At 44.3% G+C, this 20,731-nt stretch overlaps 1 protein-coding gene across 4 annotated transcripts in view; it reads right to left on the reverse strand.

Moving 5' to 3' along the window:
* sema3fa (sema domain, immunoglobulin domain (Ig), short basic domain, secreted, (semaphorin) 3Fa) overlaps positions 1 to 20,731 on the reverse strand; it is a 49,803-nt gene that overhangs the window by 13,115 nt on the left and 15,957 nt on the right. For 3 of the 4 annotated variants that reach the window (XM_030092735.1, XM_030092734.1, XM_030092733.1), the window contains exons 3-8: positions 8,354 to 8,514; positions 8,203 to 8,265; positions 4,696 to 4,815; positions 3,247 to 3,336; positions 2,405 to 2,498; positions 819 to 938 (exon numbers count right to left, since the gene is read on the reverse strand). In XM_030092735.1, coding sequence (XP_029948595.1) covers positions 819 to 938; positions 2,405 to 2,498; positions 3,247 to 3,336; positions 4,696 to 4,815; positions 8,203 to 8,265; positions 8,354 to 8,514 — 648 coding nt within the window. The remainder of the gene's footprint in view (positions 1 to 818; positions 939 to 2,404; positions 2,499 to 3,246; positions 3,337 to 4,695; positions 4,816 to 8,202; positions 8,266 to 8,353; positions 8,515 to 20,731) is intronic. The other variant, XM_030092736.1, reaches the window with a different exon arrangement.

Consider the following 20,731-nt stretch of genomic DNA (forward strand, 5'->3'; position numbering starts at 1 on the left):
AAAACGTGATGCGCTGACAGGAAGCACCAAAAAAAGCACTGAATAGCGTTCAGTCGCGTTAAGCGAGCAGCCTGAGGCGCAGAACCGCACTAAACTCAACTCTTTATTTCTTCCTGGAGACAATGCTTAATATGGAATCACAGCGCGCTCCCACTGGCTGATTCACTGGGTCACCGCCGGGCTCGCCACGCAGGCAGGGAGCCCCTCCCCACCGCGACAGACCAGGGTCCCAAACGGGGACAGACCCAAACCGAGAGGAGGGGTCGGGGATAACCAGAAGCGATGTGGTGGGGGAGGGGGCCAATCTGACAGACTTCACATGGCTGATTAGCAGGACTCAGGTGTCCCGATTCGCTGCACCACTGCCAAGGGACTGTTGTCAGGGCAACAGGGTCATAGGAAAATCTCGGAGGGTGGGGTTTGGGGGGGGTTGATGCCATGATTGATTTGGCATCCGACCAGCATTTATACCACTATAACAATCATGGTTCATTAGCGAGCGGAGTCATTATTGACATTCGGTCATTTCCCCTCTGCTACTACAGCACTGACCCCGCTCTCACACTCCGCAGGCATGACGTTCACCATTAGTGAGGTGGGTTTTGAGCTCTGAGTGAAATGGCCACTGGTTCAAACGGAGCGGGCTGGAAGGATCGACGATGTGCAGGACGCTGCTGAAGCTGCACAGGGGAGGCGGCGTGAAACATTACAGCAACATTCATATGGCACAGAGGAATAAATTAAAAATATTCCGGAGAGAGAGAGGCGTGACAAGAAACAACGCTGGATGTGGAACAAGCTGTGAGCGGAGACATTACCATTTAACCATCTGGAGTTGTACTGATCGGTCCTCATGGCGGTCTGCTTCCCCAGCGTACGGAAGATAGCAGAGTCTGTTCCCATGAAATCAATGTAGACTCCCGCATACAGCTCTCCATCTGTCAGTCACACAGGGAAAAGATGGACGAGGTTAGGCCGCGGCAGGCGAAAACGTGTTCAGGTCGGAGCAGAAACAAGCTGTCAAGCAGGGCTGATTGAACCGCCGTGAAAACGTTACTTCACTTAACTGTAGGTTCACCCAAAATCCGAACCGATCACACAGAAAGCAGATGTGAAATGGAAAAGAACTGCTCGGCTCTGCAGAACGAGGCCAAAACGCCGCTGACAGGTGTCCGCGTCACATTTTGTAATCACACTCAGACTTATTAATATAATCAGTGCAGATATAAAACACAGCTGGATCAACAAAGGCAATATTATGTCAGCTGGGAACATGCTGGAGAGGTCAGAGGTCAACGAAATCCATCATTACTCCAGTAAATGTTAAACACTGTTGTATCATGACGCATGGTTACAGAATATATACATGGAAGACAAGCTGCATCTCAGAGGTTTTTTTTTATTCAGGACAGAAATGTTTTGCGGTGGAAAGAGAGAGATGGTTCAAGAAAAAGGGGAATAATGTAAAACCAAATGTCGAAAACCAGGGAAATTCCACTTCCCTCTGTGTGGAATTTCACCAGCTAGTCAATAATATCAGACAATATAAGTGGATTTTCTTAATGATACAGTTTTGCTCAGTCAGCTGGAACTGAGCTGACGGACCTACAAACCAGGGGCTGCCTCTTCTCGTCTCTCCTAACACTAACACACACCCACACACACACACCCACACACATCTAATGTGTGTGTGCGTACCACGTCAGACCACCTGTGAACTGCTGCCAACTAAAAAAACCCACCCACTGTCATGGGTGCAGACATCCACCTGATCAAACACGCGAATTCACGACTAAACAAATGATCCTACTTGAGTCTAAATGCTGAAATGTTTATTTGTTGATAAGATGACGCTCTGGAGAACGTCAGCTCGTTTGCTGGCCGACTGCTTTTGTCATTTCACAAGCAAAAATTGCCAAATATAAACTGTGAGTCAACAAATCCATTCCTGTGTTGAATTTCTTGTCTTGAGTAAATGTAAACTGAACGTCTGAGTTTTCATTGTGTTTGGATATTAAGAAATGAAAGAGCAACTTAAGTCTTTAAATTTATAATTCAAAACAGCTAACAGAAGAGTTTGTCACTATGCTGAAGTTCCTGGTGAATATCTTTTAATTATGACTAAAGAACCTTTACAGCCCTGAAGGATGGCTCAATGCTAAACTGTCAAATACAGTGGTGTCAGTGGATAAGTAATGATATATATAGATATACAAGTCGGATGATCGGCCAGACAACTGAAAAAACCTTAACTTTTAGTCCAGAAATTAAGTAAAGTATAAAGTTTAGCAGTGCTATAATAGCGCCATGTCCACCTACTCCAACAGGTATCGATTAACAGACTGGAAAATATATTGAAACTACACATGCTGTATGAAAGGGTGAAAAAAAAGAAGGAACCTACTAATCAGAGCTGAGACGCTGTTGAGTTTGGGGTCATACGGACATTTTCCTTTCCCAGAATCCACTTTACCAGGTTCAAGACGGAAAATGTATTCCTGCAACAGCAAAGAGTTGGAAAAACATCAATTAATTTGAAGCACAATCACTGGTTTCAAAGAACACTGGGCCTGTTGTTTGAACACAATCATTGCAAGTTAAAATCTGTCCTGTAACTAACAATGTGAGCAGCTGACTGATACGCCGATGGTAAAGAGGTGAGGGTGATCAAATCGACTCTGAAATAACAGACCGTCTCCCAACACTACATGCTCTGCATGTCTGCAAAAAGCACACAAAGGCAAAAAGATGTGGAGAGCAATCCAAAAGTCATCCACCACAGTGCTGCTGTTAGTGGCTCTCACAAGGCTTCATTATTACACAAAGTAAAGAGACACGTTGAGCATCTGTGTCAACACTGGTCTGTACATACATGTGACTAGAGGTGGGCTGGATACCAAAAAAGTTGATCAGTGACATCTGAGAGGAAAGAAATATAGGAAGCTAAACAGAGAAATATTAGGTTTCTATATTAGATTGTTTAAAAAAAATTCAAAGTGTGTGTGTAAGACGCTTTTTTGGGTGCAAGGTAATGATGATACACTGATTTCTTTTCTTCTTCTTCTTTCAGCTTGCATGTGAAAGGGAAATGGCATCACTCTGTTGTAGACATTAAAACATCCGATGGCGTGAGAAGAACTCCTGGTTCTGTCCGTTCAGGAGAGTCCCGTCAACACTGCTAAAGATGTTCGCAAAGAAAAGTACTCCAGGTGGGCGCCAAACTTTACAAAACTCGCTTCAGCCCACCTTCGCCTCCAAAGGCTCTGATGTGGCGCTGTAGTCTGCAGCTCGACTCGTTCTTCCTCCTGACTGGGGTGCCTGTAGGAAGTGGGACCCCTACAAGAAGAGACATGGCACAGTGGGCCATCTCGTTACCGACATTCGACAGCCCAGATCAAAGTGAAATTCAACTGGCGATAACCATGAAACGAGTAGAGGAAGAAGAAAGCAGGAGCGAGAAAAAAAAAAGAAGGAAAATAAGAAGTTCACTTGAAAAAAGATGGAGACGTTTGAAAAAAGAAAGGTTGTCAAAGTGGAGATAAATTGAAAACCAAAAAAGAAGAGAGCCTGGTGGGTGACGTTCTTCATCCGGTAACCATGTTGGATTAGAATGTGTGTCATGCAAACACAGCCGCAAACACCATGCATGAACCATGCAGCGCAACAAACAACACAGAAAAACTGATGACAGAAGACAGTCTAGATCTGGCCAGAAAGATACACAAGTGTCACAGACAGGTGAAATAAACAACATTTTCCTGTGATTATGCAGAGAAGATTAAATTTAATAGTTTAGTTTTTTGTCAATCTTTATTTTTCAAGATGAATTAACAAACCCTGCAGAGGGGATGGAAACGGGACAGAGACTGAGGCAGGTAGAGAAACGCTGCGCTGGATGAATATTGAAAGCACGGAGGCAGAAACGAACGAGGGATTTCTCAACAACTGGTTTTTGTTTACATCAACACTTAGTGGGAAAAATCTTTACAGTGTGAAGTAACACAACATTTGGGCCTGGAGGGAGAAGCTGAATGACAAGAGGCAGACTGACCTTTACAGCGAAATCTGAACCCTCCATTTGAACGGTGAGACTAAACAGGCCGAGCGCTGAATGGAACTGTGTCGGCTATAAGCGGGCGGGCAGCTGCCGCGGCTCTGTGTGGCCGCGGAGCGAGGCGGGGATGGAGGAAGGGATGAAGGGAGGGCCGAGCTACAAGGCCGATGATGGATGAGAGGCTCCATCAGTAATGATGGCCTTTCAGAGGCTCTCGGCCAGACACAGACGCGGGCTCTGCTGCGCATAAACAGGTGACGGAGGGAGGGATTTCCTACAGATAACGAGACGCCGCGCCGCTCCCGGCGCTGCGAGAAGATTGGAGCGATCATGATCTCCAGGCAGTGGCAGGGTGTTCAGTTAACTGCCATTTCATAATAACAATGAAGATCTTGGAAGTAGAAACCATGAGTTTTCCTTTTTTTTCCCCTCTCTGAGCCTCTTGAAGCGTGAAACAGCACAAATCGATCAGAACTAAGAGGCAGAAAATGACGGAAGCGAAGCAGAGGTCCATGAAACTGAGGAACAGCAGGAAAAAGGAGTTTTTTTGGACCTTGGAGATGGATTGAGTGGTACGGTGCTTTGGGAAGGCAGAGTGAAGGTGGAAGTGTCTCAAAATGCCCAGCTGGGGCTTTGGTTACCTGCGACCTGCGTCCTCGGTCCACGTAGGTGCAGATGGGGTTGTACGCGCCCGTTCCACACACATACAGGTGGGTCCGGTTCCAGGGCTCAATCAGACGGATGAAGTTTCCACATTCCCCCTGAGAGACCAGCAAAAACAAAATGTAACAAGATCGCACTTTTGTTCAAAAACTGCTCACGAGAATTGCAGGAGAGGGGGGGTTACGTAATAAATAATGCCCCACTGGTGGTTAATAACTCCTCTGCCTGGCTTTAAACCTTTCCATCTATCACTTCCTCTTTTGGCTGGCCTGCACTTGGCAGCCATGTTGCCTGGCTCGGCGCAGCGGCCTGGCCCAGGCTTCACATCAGACCACACTGTCGGAGGGAAAATGTTTCCAAACACCATTTTAACTGTGGGGCAGAAACCAAGAAACGCCATGTCTCCCAGTTCACATGGGTGTTTCCTGCAGGGATTGGGGTCAAATTCAATATATTTCCTCACAAATGAAACAAGTTTTGATTAGATCCTTAATAAAAAGAAGAAAAAAAAACCCTTCAGAATCCAATTATTATTATTATTATTATTATTTTACTGGCTGTTTACCAGATTCATGAGATAATCTTATTAATATTACCTTCTACTCTGAATTTTTAAACTAAAACATTTCTTTTTCCTTATTCCTGAGACGGAGGACATGATCCCAGTGAAAGCAGCTCGATGCTTTCCAGGGCTTTTTAATCTCTGTTTGCCGGACCAGCTGTCTGCCTTCCTGGTCTCAATCCACCCAAATCAAAACTCCAGCTACAGAATGTACCGGCCGATGATATCTGTTCGGATTTGTCATGTTTTGTGCTGGTGACAGCTGGTGAAACGGAAAGGATATACCACGTATTTAAAAAAAGAAGAAGAAAAAAACAACATGTATGCAGGATGGGGGGGGGATGAGCCATTTTGGCAGATCTAAGCAACGCGACAGATGCACAAGTCAGAGGTTTCAGAGGACGTGAGTGCATGTGTGTGTGTGTGTGTGTGTGTGTGTGTGTGTGTGTGTGTGTGTTCTCGTATTTCTATCCTTGTCGGGGCCAAATGTCCCCACAAGGATAGCAAAACGTGGAACGACGTGCCTTGTGGGGACCTTTTTCCGGTCCTAAGTAGGAGAAACAGTGTTTTCTTGACCATGTTGTTGTTACTGAAAAAAGTAAAAGTGCAAAAACATTTCTTTAGGGTTAGGCTTTGTTGTGGTGTGGGTTAGGGTTAGGGTTAGGGTCAGGGTTAGGGGCTAGACATGAATGGGAGTCAATGGACGGTCCTCACAAGGATAGAAATACGAGACTGGGCGTGTGTGTGTGTGTGTGTGTGTGTGTGTGTATTATTCAGCGCACAGTTGTGCTCCCCCACTGAGAGCACAGTGGGGATGATTGCCTTTGACCTCCCGCCTGAACTGACATCCCCTCTGAATTGCGGCTGAATTGTCATCATCTGCCATTCAGTAAAGAGCGGCCCGGACTGCCAAGACATCTCGCACTCGAAAATTTTATTTCTGACTCCGGTGATGAAATTTCAAACCCGCCCCTCACGCGCATAGACAGAGTCTCATACATGCAGAAATGAACATACGTGGGCCAATGCCGTGTAGCTGGAGGCGGTGAGAGGCGTGGGTCACCAAATACACGCATAAATGAACATTCCAGTTGGATAAACAGCAGCCTTCGCTCTCTACCAGCAGGGGAGAGCCGGCTTATTAGCTACAGCCTCATCACTGCCGGTTCTCACCTCTGCCATAGACGACGCAAGTGTGTGTGTGTGAGTGTGTGTGTGTGTGCGTTTTAGGGGAGTGCACAATGTGTGAACAAAATCAAAAGACAGAGATCAGTTTTTTTTATATGAATTTCAATGAAGAGCTTCCATCTCTTCATGGTGGGAGGAGGCTGCACGGGCGAAGGCAGCGTTTGAATGTCTGAATCTTATTAGCACTTCACACAGCTCCCGGTGGCTGGCTCATTTCGTCTGCCCGTCTGGACAACAAAGGGTAAAATAATTATTGTGTGGAAAGGAAATTAGATTCCCCTAATAAATAAATTCCATATCCATTTTCATGCGTGAGGAATATACTGTACGATGTCGTCAGCCCGACTAAACGTCGCGTGATTCAAGTTTACGCCGGGCTTAATTGGTGGCAGCTGTACGCAATCAGTAATCAGGGCTGCTGGGACAGTCAGTAAGAGCTTCACGTTGGGAGCAGATTTACAAAGTCTTTCACTGAACCCGGTGTGACATTTGGATGGCGAGTGTCACGAAAAACACCCACCGAAAGAGTGCTGTTAATTTCACACGGGGGTACCACCAAAAAAACGCCAAAACCGATTAGGGTCCAAAAGCCTTGTTGTCGAGTGGACATCTGTTACTTCAATGCTGAACCAAAGGAATGAACAATTATAATTAAAAAAAGGATTTGGCATTTTTGCACTTGGAGTGAAATCCTTCATTCTAATTCATATTTTCCTTTTTCTTTATTTTTATAAATTTTTGGTTAAATGTATGAAAGTGGCTTATCGCTCACACAAACACTTTCATATCTTGTTAAATGATAAAATCAACATCTGGAACATGAATTCTTGAATTCTGAAGATTATCTCATAATTAAGGTAAGTTGTTGCTAACTAGTGTCTAAATGAAACCATTAATGTTGTACACAAACTAGTCAAGCTCTCCACCTTCATGGACATGTTCCTGCAGACTATCTCAATTTCAACTATACATCATTTATTTGTTTTTTTTAATGCATATTGACACATGGAAACTTAAATGTGCTGGCAGCATCATGCATCTATATTGTACAGTATTGTATTTTTTCTTCCATGCATTGTTTTTAACTTGGCTTTTGGCACTTCTGTTTTTTTTTTGTTTGTTTTTTTGCAGACAGCGTTCAAAAACCAGTCAGCAGCATAAACTCTTTTCATTATGTTGGATGTGCCAAAAACACATGACCTTTGTATCAAAGGGAGCCGGGGTAGCACTAACCCTGAGATAAGACACGGCTGCCAAATTTGAACACAGCTTGATACGAGGGTTTTTCCTCATGCATACATTTATCTACACACACACATTATGTGTTCATTAACACACAGATTACAATTAAGTTTGTGTTTGAAGAAAGCTAATTTGTCATCCGAATGAAAAACTTGGGCTCTTGAGGGATTAAATACGTGACTTGGCGGTCTTTGAGCTGAATAATGAAACCTGGTCGTATCCACGGCGCTCTGTAGTCGTTTTTCTTCATGATCGATGGATTGCTGGAAACAACAGACTGAGGCCTTCCAGTGAGCAGCAACATGAATAATCATGCTGTCCTCAACAGGTGGATTATGACAATAAAATTTGCCAAAAACCTTTTACAACTTAATGTGATACTACACTTGCTGTGAATCTGCTCTGTTTGAGAAACTACAACCAAAAGTTCTTGCAAAGGTCGAGACCATTATAGTATAATCAGACTTGTTTTGTTTGTTTTATGAATACTTACATTGGTGTCTTTTCCTGACAGAACACATTCAGTCTTCCTCTGGGGGGCAACAGGCCAGTGGATCTGACAGGGGGGGGTAAATAAAAACTGTGGTTAGCTGAAGCCCTGGCGGCGCTCATTCAGCTGAATGTTTGTGTGGAACCTTTCTTACTATGAGTGGCTCCTTGTTGATGTCGTGGAGATCCAGGGAGAGGATGTAATCTTTGCTGCCCACATACATGCGGTCGTGGTCCTCGTCCATGCGGAGGATCCGATAGTCGGTCGAATTCAGCAAAAAGGAGAAGTGGTGAGCGGTGCCAGTAGACTTTAGCTCTATGCAGAGGAGAGGAGAAAAAAAAAGGAAAATAAATGGGTTTGTTGAAACTGTGCCTGTAATTACTGTAGTAGAAAAGAAAACAATAGAAGTGGAAAACCCAAACCACAGACAGAGTCACAGGAAATGTGTGTAGGCTGCTTGCTTTTGGCACACACACAGAAGCACACAGAGTATGCTAATGTTAATAGCATGGTCGTATGCTAATGATGCCAAACACACTACCAGACTTCTCCAAATTAATTTACAGAGGGCTGTTTGCCCCCGACCCCCCCTTCACTGCACAATAATTATGCCCCACCGCTACAAGGTTGGACAGGCTAAATCTGATTATGACAGGCTTGACAAAAACAAGGAGTCCCGAAGAAAATCTCACAGGAGTCCAAACTGAACGGCGGCAGACATAAGCGCTGGTTATGGCAGCAAAAAGAAGTCCCGTAACATGTTTTCTATTACACAAAGCCATATAGCCGATAATATTAAGGGTTCGGGAGCCTGACCCTTGGTCTCACTCCCCTTTTGTTCAATTCCATCAAGCTGTGAAGGAGACTGCTGGAAGCTTTCACTATAATCACACGAATTCTCTGTGTCAACAGGAGAAACGATGCTATGTAATCCCCAGCTTAGTTCACAAATACAAAACATTGCCCCATACCTTCCTCTGCATTTCTCATGCAGCACTATGTGAACTATTCTGGAGCTAAACTAATCTAAAACGTCTCTCTTTCTGCTCGGTGCACATCGATAATGTGTGAGTGAGAGTTTCAGTTACATTTGGGGCATGAGGGAAGATAAGTGGAGATCTGCTTTTCTCCCAGACCTCCTATTACCTCCTGAGCTCTTAGAGAATCTGACAGAAGGTTTCTCCCTTTCTCCTGCTTTCTTTCAAACCGTGCTTGGGAAAGTGGAAACTGAGAAAGTTGAGCATGCACTTGTGCCGTTGCTGTTTGTGGGGAAAACCTTGAGGACCCCATGGAGGACCTGTTCATGTTCCACTTCAATGGGACCAGACAAATACCCCCTCTGTTCTGTGTAGCTGAATCTGAGAGTCACTGGTGGTGAGAAAGACTCCCTACAATAACTTTCCTTCACCAGGAAGAAGCGAAAAGTCTAGTTTCCTTTCGGAGCGTAAACGACAGCATGAAGTTCTCCACCTGCACAGGACATGTTGAAATACTGACGTGAATCCTGGGCTCGAAAGCCTCTCAGCCGCGGCAGTGCTGAGCTCCCTCAGAAGCTGTGAAACGCTGCTGTCACGGTGCAGCATCATGGCATGCAGGTAGTAAACAGAAAGAGACATGGCTGCCAACCGTGTAATTCTCATAAGTTGCCTCGTAGCACAAACGCTTTAATACTCTGCTGCTGCTCTGATGGACAGAGATTATAAGCCTTCAGCAGAAGCGTACCGTTTCTGGTGAAATGGTGCGATCAGTTTTATTCTCAGAAACCCAGTTCCATTTGGAGGCCATAAGAAGAACCAAAAAAAAGGACTGAAATTTAGATTTCCTGCATGTTTGCTCAGGAAGTTCCCAGAATCACTGCTGTTATCTCATCTATACCGGCCTCACTGTGCACATGTTTCACTAAACACAGCTTCCCACTGGCTAAACTTTGTCACGCTGATTCTAACATTTACTCATCAAAATGAGCTTACAAAATAAGAGTACAGGTATTTTTTGTGTTATTTAAAGACGAGACCATAAATGTTTCAGGGAGAAAACGTGACATTGGAAATGCTATGTGTAGAAAACTACATTAAAATGGTAAATAATGAGACTTGTTTGAATTCATTGTTCTTTGCTGTGCTTTATTAAATTGCAGCCTAATCTTAGTGTGTGTAACTGAATGTTACTGGATTCAGCCTGCCTGCTCACAGCCGAGTGCAACCTGAGAGTCGTCTGCTGAACATCTCGTTAGGCGTCTCTACTCAGGTAGGCGATAAGCCCAACCAGATAAATAAAGGACATCCTCATGCAGTACAAACGTGCTCTCTATGACCGTCCCGTCTCGTCTTCAGTTCCTGTCTGCTCGCCGCCGACACGCTCAGCCAGCTGCTCAGCCGGCGAGCTGCTCTGGCGGGCCCGGCGGCAGAGCGACACCGGAGCCGCCGGGACATCGGATGTCACCGGCTTCTATCCCACATTTATCAACTCCGCACTCAGATTCACACACGGCGTCTTCAGAGTGAGAGTGTGTAAGTGCTGACCTCCTGTCTCATGTCCCGCAGCGAGGTCACTGCGAACCAGACTGCGACCCGCACAGGCCGACAGACAACCGGCGGCTTCACGAGTAATCTTATATGAGTTACCAGAAACGAGCAACAGTCTGGTGCTCCATTCAATATGAAAATGAATCAATGTAATTTTTTTTTTCATTCATTTATTCAGATTTTTATAGGACGCATTTTAAGAATTGAAGAATTACGAAGCATTTCATAAGCGTGTTGCCCGTCAGAGAGCGATGCATGTTTACACATGGACTCAGTGGTGCTTTAACTACTCAGCATTAGAAGGTCTGTAGGGACTGTAATGAGGGAAACATGACTCATGGGATAGAATTCAGAAAGAAACCAGGATTACATATGACTGCCTTACACTTACACATCACTTCCATGGAATTCCTAACAGATAACACATGACACATCACACTTTTAGTTCATGTGATTTATTTTCCCATGCGCAGTCAGCCGAAATGAAATTACGAATCAGAGCGATAGCTACGCGTTGAACTACATATACTGTAAGCTACCATTTTAATCTGGCAAGATGAGACATGCTAAAAAAGTCCTTTCTTTGAAATAATACCTGCAACACTTTGAGATAAGGAGCCAAGTATGATAACAGTCCACCCCGAAGCATGCATACACATAAATGCGTCGTCTGGAAGGCATTCCTGGGTGTTGCTGTATAGCCTGAACTCCCCTCTCATGTCACAAAACAAAACACGACCTTGATCCCATGATGATCGGCTAATTTTACAACCAGCCGGTAAATTCTGCAAGAATAGGGCACCGCAGTCTGTCTTTACGGGCCGAGGATCTGGTGTCTGTCACCCAATTCTCCAGCAAGGCCTGTCTAATCATTACCAGACACAGGTCAACAGAGCAAAACCATCTTTCCTTGTTGTTTTTTTAATTTCTCATGTGACCATGTGAAAGTGGTTTCAGTTAGTTGAAGGTCTTTTTTTTTTTTTTTTTTATTGTTGGACAAAATCCAATCTACTCTCCAAGAATGTGAATGACATCTGCTGGTAAAGTGAGTCCCAGGCAGAGGAGTCCATGATGTGATCCCTCTGCACTGTGGCAGCTCTGTTCTGGAGCCAAGGTATGTAGCCCCTTTGGCCAGGCTTTGTACCATGGTGTGGTTTTCCCGGGTCACCCTCAAAGGAACGTTAAGTGACCCCTGTTTTGTATCTATAAAAAGACGAAGAAAGATGTGCCTCCAAGATGTCACTACCACTTCTATTCATGCTTCTGTCAGCTTAGCTTCTTAGTTAAAATCTGTGTGTGTGTGTTTCGGGTGAAAGAAAAGGGGGTTTGATGGAGCAGGCAACAGAAAATCCCACATGCCCGCCCAGGCATCCCTGGCATGTTGTCTGAATTCCCCAATTTACTCACGTTCGCATTCTCATAAAGCAGAGGTGTGGTCCCACCTTGCTGCAGCTTGTCGGCACCGTGCGATGAAGTGTCCATGAAAATCATTTTATTTAGCAAGACAATCACGGCAATTTTCTTCCTCAAGTCTTCAGCACCACTAAAACCTCAAAAATGTATTCTTGAAAACAAGTCTATTAACTTTCTCACATATTAACAGTAAAGTTACCACCGTGCTGACTGAAGGCAGCATCAGCGTCTAGTGTTTCCAGTGTTCGTGTCAGAGACAGGACACGACTTCATCTTTTCCGACGTGTTTTTCTGCAGATGACTAAAGATTTCTCCAATCATAGTTAAAGGAAATGATGACTGACAGCAGACCAAACAACTCACTCCTAAACAACCGTCGAATTAAATGCAATTATCTCATTGCTCCACGTTGCTGTGCACAAATAGAAAAAGTCATGATTTTGCACAAGTGCCGACGGGACAGTGCATGAGTGATAAAACCACGGCTTGATTTTTTAAATAAGTGATGTTTGTGTACAGATTGAACTGGTGTGGGGATGAGCATGCTATTCCCTCACTTTGTATAAAACTTCAGTATTACTTCAGTCATGTTTTGTTCTCCACATGCACTTTTTTGTTTAAGTGGTAAAAAAGTACAGCCATCTGATGACTCCATCTAAACTACCTTTTCTTTCTCTTATATATAAAAAAGTTTAAACTTTTTGTTCTAGATAAATTTCTCTGACATCTTCACTCAGGTTTCTGTAGCGTTGGAGGTGAAGTGTTGCGTCTCCAGGGCCGATCATCCAGACCACGTCGGACACCCTAACCACCAAACCCTCGAGTCTATGATGCATAATTATTGCATGAGACTGGAAAGCAATGTGGTGAGGACACACTTGCATGCTTTTTGCAGGACTGAAAGCTAAAAAGTTTCTCTAATTGCACAGTTTCTGAATGTTTTTTTGGTTTGAGGCCAACTGAAATTGTCGGGTGACCAGATTCCTGCTCCGTGTTCAACTGCATTCGTGGGGCGTCACCTCTAGTCGCTGATGATTAAAAAGGAAAGTTCATGAAGGTGATGTATTAATACACTTGGTACGGCGATGTGAACCACGGACTCCAGGTGTCACTGAGCTATTTAGCGCAACTCCCGAGTGAATATCAGACATCTGAGGCAGCAGGACGGAGAGGTCAGTGCGGATATCAGAGGGGCTGAACAGCGGTCGGACACCTTATCGGCTTAACCTGTCACAGTGTTTGTCTTTCATATTTGCCTCTGTTGAGCACCCCGTAATCAGCCCCACACCATCCACTGGGGTTTGGACTATTGACTCAGAACACATGTCAGAGGAGCTGATTGCTGCTTACCTGCGCCTGTCAGGGGGAAATAATTGGCACCAGATTATGTCTTATCTCCCAGCTTCCGGATGCTGTCACTCAGATGCTCTTCACGCTTGTCTGCCATTGATACACTGTGTGTGTGTGTGTGTGTCTCTGCTTGTGTGTGTGTGTGTGTGTGTGTGTGTGTGTGTGTGTGTGTGTGTGTGTGTGTGTTGTTGGAAAGAGAAGTAGAAGCTCTCTGATCCTCACATCAAATCAGGGACACCTGCTTCCCACCGCACAGATCGAAAAGCAGGGAAAGATTGATTTAAGTAGTGAGTTCACTTCCTGAGTGGATCTATTTCTGCAGTTTCAGACGACAGAAAAGGTTAATTAAAGCACACGAGACAAGGAGAAGATATTTGGCTCAAATAACAGCAAAGGTCATTCAGTTCCTATATTCTCCGTCTCAGGACTGCAAACTGACCTTCATTATATTCATGTTACACCACAGCGAAACGCAGCAATCAGCAGAGGCAACAGGAGGATTATCTGCACTGAGGAAACTCTGCTATGCCTTTCAATGATAATTCTACTGCACAAATACAAAATGGAAACATTAAGTATAAGCTTCTGCAAACACCACAATTAGAAAAAGAAAAAAACAGATTTTGAAAAACTGCATTTCTGCACAGTTTTGGCTGAAGACAGAAGTGTTTAATGCAACATTTCCAGGGCTGGAGGTATTTCTCAGGCCAGAATACGAGTTTTCCTGTGTGCATGCGGCTTTGGACAGCTGCCCTTCACAGCCTTGCAGGGCCAGGGGTGAAAGGTCAAAGGACAGGAGAGGTCTGAGGTGAAAGCTTATCGCGGCTGGGTGGCCACAATGATATTATCTTGGGGTGTTTAAACAGAAAAGGAACACAGAGAGATGAAGAAATTTCAACTGTGAAGACATTAATCAAAAAGGACAAAGGGAATTAAGATATAGTTGATACAAGAACAGGTCATTAAAAGAGCAGTTGCTGGGGATGCTATGTTTATGGAATTAATTCCATTTAAAAATGTTCTTAGTGCTTTAAACAGCATTGAGGGAAAGTTGCTACAGATGTGGCATCTGTATTCACTGTGATGACCTTCTGAAAACTTAGAGGAGCAATTCTTGCTGCTTTTTGATTTGAAGGCCTGAACTGTGGGATGAATGCTCAGTAATATTATCAAAAACAATGATTAGTTGCAACCCAAAATCATTTAAGGTGATTAAATTCTCAATGCTCACAACACGAACACAATACATATAATCCATTTCTCAGGCATACCTTCAGGTTTCACAGGAACAAAGCTGCTTGCTTCCTGCCAAGAAACATGAGAAATTCATCTTCACGCTTTAAAGGCCTGTCTGTCTGCCTGGAGACCAGCGTGCAGGCCTGCTTCACTCTTTCCCTCCGCTACACTCACGTCTGGAGTTTGAGGAACATAAAAACACAACTGCTTGGTTCTTCACTTTGGTTTGATCCTGAGACTCTGCCTGGCCATTGTATTCACAACTGTTTGTGTGTGTGTGTGTGGGAGGGGCGAGGTCTCTGCTGATGCTGCAATCCGCTGTAATGATGACGATGAGGTTGTGTTTGTTGTTGTAGCTGTGCCGTCGCTCACAGCAGCAGGCTGGTCAGGGTGGCGGCGGCGGTCAGTGGTGACAACGCAGTCTGGGGCGGGGGTGGGCGGGGGGGTGGATTATGGAAGAGCTGAATAATGAGACAGAGCCAGTGTGAAAGAGTGAAAAATCCTCCTCTCCCCGGCCGACCTCTGACCTGACACTTAATGCAAATACTCTCACTCTCTGTCAGCTGCGCTAACTCGGAGCCAGATGTACATTGTTGTCTCAAAGGAATCTCTCAGCTTCTATTTATAGATCTCACCTAATTCGTGATTTAACTGGAGCACTCAAACTTTCTCTAAGTTAGCAGAGATGAGTTTTTATGCACATTTCCCGCTCTGCAGTGTTTTTCTATTTAATTCTATTTTCATGATTGCTTGAATCTCAAGGTCATGGCCAGTGTGCCGCTGGCTGGGGGCAATAAGAGGGGGGTAATTAGAAGGTAAATTTGGAGAGACCATTAACAGCGTGTGTTGACTCAGGGTCTACAGGGGACAACAGCCACCTCTGCCCTCCCTGGGTGTTCCACTCTGCAGTCCTGCACTGGGAATCAGCTCTATTCCCCCTGGTCATTTTTCACCCACAGCAGAAAACGATGTGGTAGAGGAGTGAGAACGGAGGCCGGAGTCCCGAGGGTAGAGCAGCCTGACAGATAACCTAAGAACTTCCATTCATCAAGGCAGGCATGAGAGAGCCATGGAAACTTTCATTGGAGCTCCAAGAGAGCTCCTCAGTATCGCCACCACAGAGGCCCGGATCGCGTTTACCGCTGCTGGAGGGGCAGAAAACAAAGCTCCCAATGGCACTTCGGGGCTCCTCAAGTCAAATCCTGAGGTTGAACTAACGCTGTGCCAAATACACGCAGAAATACTGATTACCATCTTTGCTGCCAGCTCCGTTTTGAGAACAACATCAGGAACAAGCGGCTGAGTTGTAAGTTACGACTCATATTCTACTGAACATGAGTCCGCACGCGATCCAGATGACGGTGTAGCAAAGAAGTGCTTTTCAGTTCAACATTGTGAGCATCACACATACTGTAGAATCGACCATTGCTAATGTTGTTAATCTATCTGCACACAAGCACATAAACTACTGGCTACAACAGTTGTGTGCATGTGCAGAGACTGATCCTAAGGTTTTCAAAAAAGTGGCATTTTCAATGACTCCTACCATCATTTTGATGGAAAAGAACGGTCAAAACACAACAAAGGTCGACCGTTTCCACTTGAAAACGTTGTGTAAAAGGGCCTCAGAGAAGACACAAGTGAATAAGATCAAAGACTAAGGAATGTCCTGGAAAACAACGCAGACAGGAAAAGAGACTCTATTCTAATGACCTCCTTATGACACATGCAAAAAATGCAATACTTTTCACTTTTCTAAATGACACATATAAAAGATTCACTGGAGAATTTCAGGAACTTTTAGTGGTTTTTCATTCTAATGAAATACTATAAACAGACAGTCTGGTAGATGCAGCTCAAATAATTATTAACGGGGCTTGGAAAACTAATGGTCAGCGGGAATAAACAGTAACCTAATGGTGCTCGATCAGATGCTCTGGAGGCATATTTCCCTGAGTGGAAGGAGGCCAAGCATTAGGACTGCTGATGCAGCGTTTATGACCGACGCAGTGGACAGACTGTCTCCCGAGGAAAACAAAAGCATCTGTTGTTTTGGTAGTCGCCCTGAAGTTTACATTGAAGTGACAAAAATGTTTGTCGGTTCGCGGCGAAAGGGTTTGTGACTCTCGTCTTTGGGGAATGAAGAGTAAAATAGAGTGACAGTGTTCAAAAGCCACAAAGGCCACACAGTATGGAGGTCAGGGGTCACAGGAGACCGCTGCACTTTGGCTGTTCTCTACTCACAAAGTTGTAGTTATCTATCAATACATTATTTGTGTGCATTAAGCAAAGTTAGTTCTGTCTATATCCATGCATGCTTTTTTTCTAGAAGGAGTTCCATTTATGTGTGAAACAGTTCAATCCCCCAGCAGATAAAGCGTGAGGAGGACCAAAGCTCCCACCAGGCCAAAACAGTTTCCTTCTTTTAAAAACAGCCAATTCCTTAAGAAAATATTTCAGTGATGGCTACAGTGAGATAAGCAAAACCACGTTTCCTCGATTCCACAAAATAAAACTGAATTATCTCTCAGTGAGGAGTGATGAGGAAACAAATATCTCCAGACGATTTATTATTTTCCCGTCCTGCATCAACTTGGCTGGCTCTTTTCAAGATGTGGTCATGCTCGCAGCTCGTCCAAAAAAATCCGAACATCCGGGCCTATCTTAAATCATGGCTGTTTAATGCTATTTTCATTCATCGCCAAGCTTCCTCCGACACCTTTCCTTTTCCTTGGCTTGTCTGGTCCTGCCAGCATCCACGGTTCTGTCTGCATACCAGCCCGCTGAGATAACAGGGGCCTTTTTCTGCTGATTCCTTCACTCCTTTCTTTGGCACCCAGCATGCCACAGGTGGAAGGAGCAGGGCCATACGGGAAACGCGAGCAGTGAGAATGAATAGTGCCATGAATGGCAGGATTGCTCTTCACCCATTAAAGTATTTAAACTGTCGGATATATTAAGAGGACTGTCAAAGCCATGTCTAATTAGATTGTATCTCTATTCAAATACTGAGAAAGATTTGAGGACCTCGTTGCAAGTGCCAGAAGAGAAATGTGGGTCCATCAGGATGTTCTTGTGCACCACTGTTTGACAGACTCCAGCTTGCTGTTGCTGCTTTTGACCAAAAAGGCATTGATTATTTCTCAATTAACGACTTTGGCTACAACATCCCCACACACGTTCAGCTCTGCTGCAGATCAGGATAATAATGGATGCAAAGCAACAGAGGGCTGTGGCTGGAGTGCGCCATGTGCCCCACATCGCCCCCCGCGGAGCAGCACTTTTCCGTCCATTATCTGATTCAATTCTAAGCACTAAAATTGTTCCTTAAAAATGAAGCATCCACTTTAAAGCATCTCGTAGGATATTGTTCACTCATTTAAGGTATACCAGTTAGTGGTTCGTAATGTGAACATGAGACTGTCCTCACTCCTGTTGGACGGAGGCGGCAGCCAGTTGAGCTCCGGGGTCACAAACATCTGTGAATTCACCGTACTAAAATCCACTAATGGGGTGAGCGCCAGAAGCCCATCTGCCTGTGTTCTGTCTACATAATACTGCACACCCTTCTGCAGCACACACCCACTTGACCCCGTGTCAATACCAGAAAATACCGGGGTCACCCCCCAACCAGGTACGTGTCAGCGCAGATCCCAGTCAAGCCTTGTGCACTGATGCCACATGACAGGCAAAGGACAACCAGAGAATGCTCCTCATTCAGGCAGCTGGTTGTTGAGCAGTGTGGCATGGTTGTGTTTAAGCACTTCCTCATTTGTCTAGTAGCCTTTGTGCTCAGAGACAAGGGACTCAAAATGTGCTTCAGCCCAGAGAGCATTAGACGTTGCCATATTAATGATTAGCTCAGCACAGTCTCCCTGCAACACATTATTGATCGAGGAGTTAGTTTATCTTGACAAGTGTTTGGTAAAGTAGCACATTAGTCATGAAGAAAGCATCTGTGGGCCGCTGCTCAGTCCAAACTGAAAAACCTGAACAAATTCTGAGTGGAATTCTCATTGTTTTTTGTGTCTTTTTGAAACAAATCATTGTATCATTTGGTGCACATTCATAAAAACTAGTTTGGATATTTTAAAATGAAAAGATCTTGAAAGACGTGTGGCATTCATTCAAAGTCACATGTCTACAAAAACAAGAGGTATCTTTTTTTTTTTGTTCGTTTTTGTTTTTTATCTTATGTTGATTTGAAAATGTTTCAGTATATTTTCCCCACATTGTCAATGTTGTTTCCATCAGACTGGCATAATGATTCTGACAATGAATCTCTCATCTGCAAAACCTTTCAACTGCAAATCATTCACAGTGATAGGAAAATAAATATTCAGAAATATCTAATGAATCCTATTTAACCTTTCCACGCTTTTCCATGGAAATGTTTCTCTTTGTGTAAATAGATAAAACCCTACATTCCTTCAGTAATAAACTACAATCATGAATGGCCTGCCTGTGCACTGGCCATCTGACAAAATCAATATTGCATTGACCTCCGCAGTGGAATCAGAAGGTAATTACTCTTAGAGAAACAAATTCAGCTTGCAAGCCGTGCTAAGAACAACAAATTAACCAGCAGGATATTCGCACATTTCAGGGCTAAATTCTCAAATAATCACACAGATATTCCATGAAAAGTTTGTACAGGTAACACCTGAGCTCTTGTGATTTGGGAGTAATCCAGAAACAACATTATATTGTTTCATGGAGCTACTCGCAAGTGAAATAATATTGGTGTTTTATTTCAGGGGTTCCAGCTTCTTCCAGCAGGTATCCTCTGTCGCTCAGCCCTTCGTCAGATCAGGCAAGGCAGAGGCTCAAAGTACATCGGCGAGTCCTCAAATCCATTTTCTGTGTGCTTATGAATTCCAGCAGCTGTTTCTTTAGTGATTCCTTGATGGCGAGATGGGTTTTGCAGCTCACTGTGTGTGTGAGCGCACACGACAGACAAACTGATATTTTGCCAGTCGACTACAGAAGTTATCAGCAGGCCCAGCATCCCACTGCTGCTTTTAATCAATCATCTTTTGTTTGCCTCCCTTTGAGCAGTTATCTCTCTCTGAATTTCAGTGCATTTCCAATCATGAGAAGGGTTTAACGCAGCCTCGGATCCACACGAATACATGCAAGCACAGGGGGATTCGATACCAACTTTCAATGAGAATCAGCAGGAAAGTTTGGTGAGAGCGGTGGGAAGAAAAGAAACTACGGAGGCCAACTGGTGAGAATTAGCTGACTGGCTGCTGCGAGTGAAAGAACATCCGCGCTAACTCGTCTATTTGCTGTTTGACTGTCTGCTTGGCATAAATGGGAGGAGACGAGGGGGAGAAAACAAAGTAGGGGGTGATGACCATCAGTCAAGGCCATTCTTTTTTCTTTTTTCCTTGGTGTTGCATGATGGACATGGTGGTAGTGGGAACAGGGGGGTCGTGGCAAAGGGATAAGGGGCAGAAATGGGGGAGGGGGCGGCAGAAAGGAATGCAGACAGGAAGTGCTATACAACATTGTCTGGAGATCCATCTTTTTGTGGTCAGAGGATGCCATTTTCGTCTTACATTTAAAGATGCAAAGGTCAGTCAGGAGACGATAATTTCACTGGACGCTTGGTAATTTAATCACAATACAACACAATTGGAGACGACAGTTCAGAATTCTAGTGAAACCTAATAAAGATTTGCAGTAACGTTAAAATAGAGCATTACCATCAGCTACAGCTTTAGATTTATTCAAGTATCCTCAGACAAACTGGTTCAGACTCTGGTATGAAACCGCAGAATGCTGCATGTTACAATCGCTCTCGACATGAATGGACTGAATTATTTAAAAATGAAGGGGCTTCACAGCAAATAATTACAGGCTGAAAACAAGCATTTACATTCCAATAGGTTAAATATGTGCTTTGAAAGCAAAAAAAAAAATGTCATTCAAGATGAAACATGTTGGCAGCCATTACATCTTTAATGGATAATGTGAATTGTCTGCTGAAGGTGGGCCCCGCT

Source organism: Salarias fasciatus, chromosome 5, assembly GCF_902148845.1.
Source record: "Salarias fasciatus chromosome 5, fSalaFa1.1, whole genome shotgun sequence".
Lineage (NCBI taxonomy): Eukaryota > Metazoa > Chordata > Actinopteri > Blenniiformes > Blenniidae > Salarias > Salarias fasciatus.